Here is a 4,485-nt window from a genome sequence, read left to right as displayed (position 1 = left end):
ATTAGTAAATGGAGTAGATGGCATATTTAAGGACTCCAACATTCAAACAATTCCACAAGTGGTTTGGATTTCCTTCAACAATGACAACATAGGCAAACAAACACGACTCAAAATAAACATCTTTACAATAATAATATTCCATTCAATTGGACACCCATCTTTCCAATAACAAGAGAATTCCAAGTGGGAAAGAACTACCTAAACACAATTTCTTCAACTCGAATTCTGATACAACGAGTAGCAGCAAGAACTATACATCACTCGCAAGGATTGTCCATGGATAGTCTAGCATTTGACCCTTCATTTATTAAATCCCATGGTCTAGCATACAGAGCACTCTCACATATACGCGATCCAAAAAATCTTTTCATCGTTGAACCGCTAGAGCTCAAACATATTAAGGTGGACACCAACATTCTCAAAGAACTCCAAAGACTACAAACAGAAAGAAAATGGCTAACCAAACAAATAGACTTCTCCACAATAGAATTGCAACACAACACAATTCAATCACTTAACGTATGAGCCCTAACTTCCCACATTCATGACATTCTTTTAGACAAGAGCTTATTAAGCTCCAGCATACTTTGCCTTCAAGAATACACTCCACTTGTGAGGATTCATATGCCTACAAAACACAAATGGTGCAGGTATCGCAACTTGCTATCGTGAAGGTCTTCACTTGCTCGCACAAAATTATATCAATAAAGGTGGTTGTGAATGCTTGCTCACAACATTCGAGAATAAAATCATGGACTCAATAGCAATACTTAATGTGTGCAATTCCCCATCAGCAAAATACTTGACACTTATCTCTTCTCTACAAAGTGTTATACAAACACTTGGGTCAACCACAAAAACAATCATCATTGGAGACTTTAACATAAACCATACCAACTCTAATAACAAAGCATTAAAACTATCGACATTCATGGCACAGAATAATATGCAACAATTGATCAAGGACCCAACATCTATACACGGCTCAACAATTGACCACATTTGGACAAATGTTCCACAAGCACATGATATGTTTGGGACCAACTTCATTTCTTGGTTAGATCCTCGTTAGATCATTCCTTAATTTATACTGACATTCAACTACCTTAAAGGCAAGCAACGTGAATGTAATTCATCTTGTTATGTTAGCACATGGTGGGAGGGGAATAGGATAGAAATATGCATGGGACCACTTGGGACCACCGTTTTATTATTCACATCCTATTTCTTCCCATGTGCTAAGCATTAATGCCGTGTTTTGAAAAGTGGAAGGAAAGATGAAAGGAGGAGGTTAAATTCGGATAACTTTGAATCTTAATGAATAAATAATATTTGAATTTATGCTTTGTTTGTACGCTTACGAAGGTGCATGAAACACGAAACCATGTGAATGAACCTCATACGTACATAAGAGCAGCTCAGAGCTCCTTTTTTCGACCAGCTTCATCTTCATGGCTCGGTTTCGAGTTCTACATGCCCTTCCATGTCTCCTTTTACTTTGCCTCATTGTAGAACCTGTCCTCTGCACCTTCCCTGCCCTCTTTGTCTTCGGTGACTCCCTCCTCGACGCTGGTAACAACAACAAACTTATCAGCCTCGCCAAAGCCGACCGCCTGCCTTACGGACGAGACTTCGTTGGGCACCAACCCACCGGACGATTTTGTAATGGCCCTCTTAGCATCGATTACATCGGTAAGACGAAACGTTTTCGAGATAAGAGATTAACCTGCCAAAGTAAACAAGGGATATAACAACGAGGATCATAGGAGATCGACTCGAGACTGAAACAACAAATTGCAGTCACGTTACTCTATCTTACAGTGACGTTACTCTATCTTAAGTTTCCAAGCTTGGTGTTTGCAGCTTCTCTGGCGGGATTGCCATTCCCACCCGCCTACCTGAATGCAGGTGATAACATCCTTCATGGGGCAAGCTTTGCCTCTGCAGGCGCGGGTATCCTGAATTCTACCGGTTCTCTACTCGTAAGGAGTTTCGCCTCCGTGTATGTTGATTTTATTCTACAGCTCCCTCAAATGGTCCGCCATTTGAGTGTGGTTGTAACAACCGCATGCCCCTTCTAGTAGTGACAAACGTGGGCTTGTTTTTTCAGGGCCAGACTATCGACTTCTATCAACAAGTGTCATATTTTTCCGAGCTGAAGCAGCGCCTGTTCTCTATGTTAGGAAACGAGCAAGGCACAAATTTGATCTCTAAGTCCCTCTTTATCACCTTTTTGGGAAACAACGACTATATCATAACCTACTTCGGCAATCCCTTCGGAAATACCACAGCTCAACGGCGTTATTCGCCTGATGCATTCATAGATATGCTTATTTCCGCGTATGAGATCCACTTAGTGGTTTGTTCCTAACGCTTACAATTGACTTTAATCATACGGGGAGAGAAAAACACGGGAGCTGGAATTAAACGTGTGTTCTGATATAAATGTGCAGGATTTGTATCGTATGGGAGCCCGCAAGTTTGCTATGCTGTCCCTTCCGCCAATTTCCTGCATGCCCGTGGAGTTGTTGATACACCATGGTGAATGCGACCCGGAAATAAACAATCAAGTAATCAACTTCAACAGTGCTTTGAGAGTACTTCAAAACAAACTTCAACGAAGCCATGCAGACGCGAATTTCGTTTACCTCAACACTTACGATATGTCATGGGAAATCATAAAGGATCCGACTGCTAATGGTAACTTTGTGATTCTCTGCGTTTTTCTAGGCAGATTGTATGTGTCATGGGAGATCTCTTCTCGACTTAGCGATATAGCTACAGGAAAGATGGCTGGGTCACTGGGTAAAGCCATCCAAAGGCCGACCTAGTCTTAAAAGTATACCAAGCATAAATTTCTCTGTCGGAGAGATAATATTCCGAAGAAAAGAATGACCGTATAGGAGGTAGCTGTGTATATTGCCACAGTTGCCAATGTCCACTCAGGACTTCAAAATCTTGTTCCCTTGGTCCATAAGAATTTGACCAAGGTCTTGTAAGAACATGAGACGCGTCTTTTGAGATTTGTTGACAAGGTCGATCAAAATTTTTGATGTTTTGGGCCGCGTGGCACAGGGTTCAAATACGGAAACACTGCGTGCTGTGGAGCAGGGCCCTATGGAGGACTTCCATGCTTCAAGGCGGTGAGCAGCGTGTGCAAGAACGCGTCCGAGTACGTGTTTTGGGACATGGCTCACCCGACGAGTGCGTTCAACGCCATGGTGGCAAACAGGTTATGGACAGGGAGGACACCCGATGTAGAGCCGATGAACTTGATGGAACTAGCTGCCCTTTAACTAACCGCTCAACTTCATGCATTCTGCAGTGTACTATTGTAACTGCTCCCGTATAATTCATTGAAGTGGAACATTGAACTCCCATCGAGTGTTACATCTAATTGTTGTATGAGTAAACTGTAAGAGCAAACATGCTAGAAAATTTATTTTTTCAACAATCTACCTATGTATTGTAGGATTTAGTTGCCCACACTATGTGTGGTTACAATTAGATATATTATATTATATATTATCATACAAATGTTTTTAATTGCTTGTCCATTCAAAATTTCTTGTTTTCAATTTGAATTCTTACAACATTCCTCCCTTTTGGTGCATGTTCTTGATGCAAGGGAGCAAAGAAATCCAAGTTGAATGCAATATCGAGGATGACAACATCTTCATTCATATGGTTGTACTCCATGTGACAATATTGTATAGACTGCAAATGAGGGTCGGTCTTGTGAGCATCACCTTAGTCATGTATTTCTTGAGCTTCAACTTCCAAAATATGGACATCACAAGTCGGTAATAAATCACTTCCCCTGACATTTGCAGGGAGGATCGAGTCCTAATAGACCTTGTGTCATGCCTCATGTTCCTATTTTTACTCATTTATGTTTTCTGTTTAAAAATTTGTTAAAATACTAGGATTTAAGTTTAATTTTGAGTTAGCATTTAGATGCTCGACGAGACATCTCATCTATATTTTTACTTATCCATTTCTTTCCTTTAAGATTTTGATGAAATGCTAGGATTCATATTCAATTTCAAGCTAGTAGTTATAGGAAAGGCTACCTACTGCAACAAATATAGTTAAAGGATGGGGGTTGGCACGAGCTGTCAACAAATTTATTACTCCCTAGGTCTTGTCACTCACCTACATAAAGTTGTTATAAAAGAATTAAAGTATATGAACTTTAAATTCTCTCCCTCATAAATAAGATGGGAGGGGACCCTTCTCTCATTTTTTAGAATAAAAAGGTTTTTGGATTGGGGGTGGTCAACCTTAACAAAAAGGATCCTATTATAAAAGTTGTCCTTAAATGGACAACCTGCCCTCTGCGTACACTGCATGCAGCCAAACATTTTAGCCCACCCAAGGGGTAAGTTTAGCCTAATCTCAAGCAAGGATTGACTTACCATCTCCTTACCATCTCCTTACCATATAGGATTACTTGTATTAGTAGTCTAGCTTATATTCCAAAGG

At 40.5% G+C, this 4,485-nt stretch overlaps 1 protein-coding gene across 1 annotated transcript; it reads left to right on the top strand.

Annotated features, from left to right (window-relative positions):
• Positions 1–1,451: 1,451 nt before the first annotated feature.
• LOC147887746 (GDSL esterase/lipase At3g53100-like) lies at positions 1,452–3,456 on the top strand. The gene is made up of 5 exons (XM_087393705.1): positions 1,452–1,692; positions 1,864–1,982; positions 2,111–2,359; positions 2,454–2,700; positions 3,076–3,456. The coding sequence occupies exons 1-5, from the start codon at positions 1,452–1,454 to the stop codon at positions 3,294–3,296; spliced, it is 1,077 nt and encodes a 358-aa protein (XP_087249831.1). The 3' UTR covers positions 3,297–3,456.
• Positions 3,457–4,485: the final 1,029 nt, after the last annotated feature.

The sequence above is a fragment of the Dipteris shenzhenensis genome, chromosome 22 (assembly GCF_047967505.1).
Source record: "Dipteris shenzhenensis isolate YYH24624 ecotype China chromosome 22, Dip_SZ_1.0, whole genome shotgun sequence".
NCBI lineage: Eukaryota > Viridiplantae > Streptophyta > Polypodiopsida > Gleicheniales > Dipteridaceae > Dipteris > Dipteris shenzhenensis.
The sequence above is the reverse complement of the archived record's forward strand: the minus strand, read 5'-3'. Positions and strand labels throughout refer to the sequence as shown.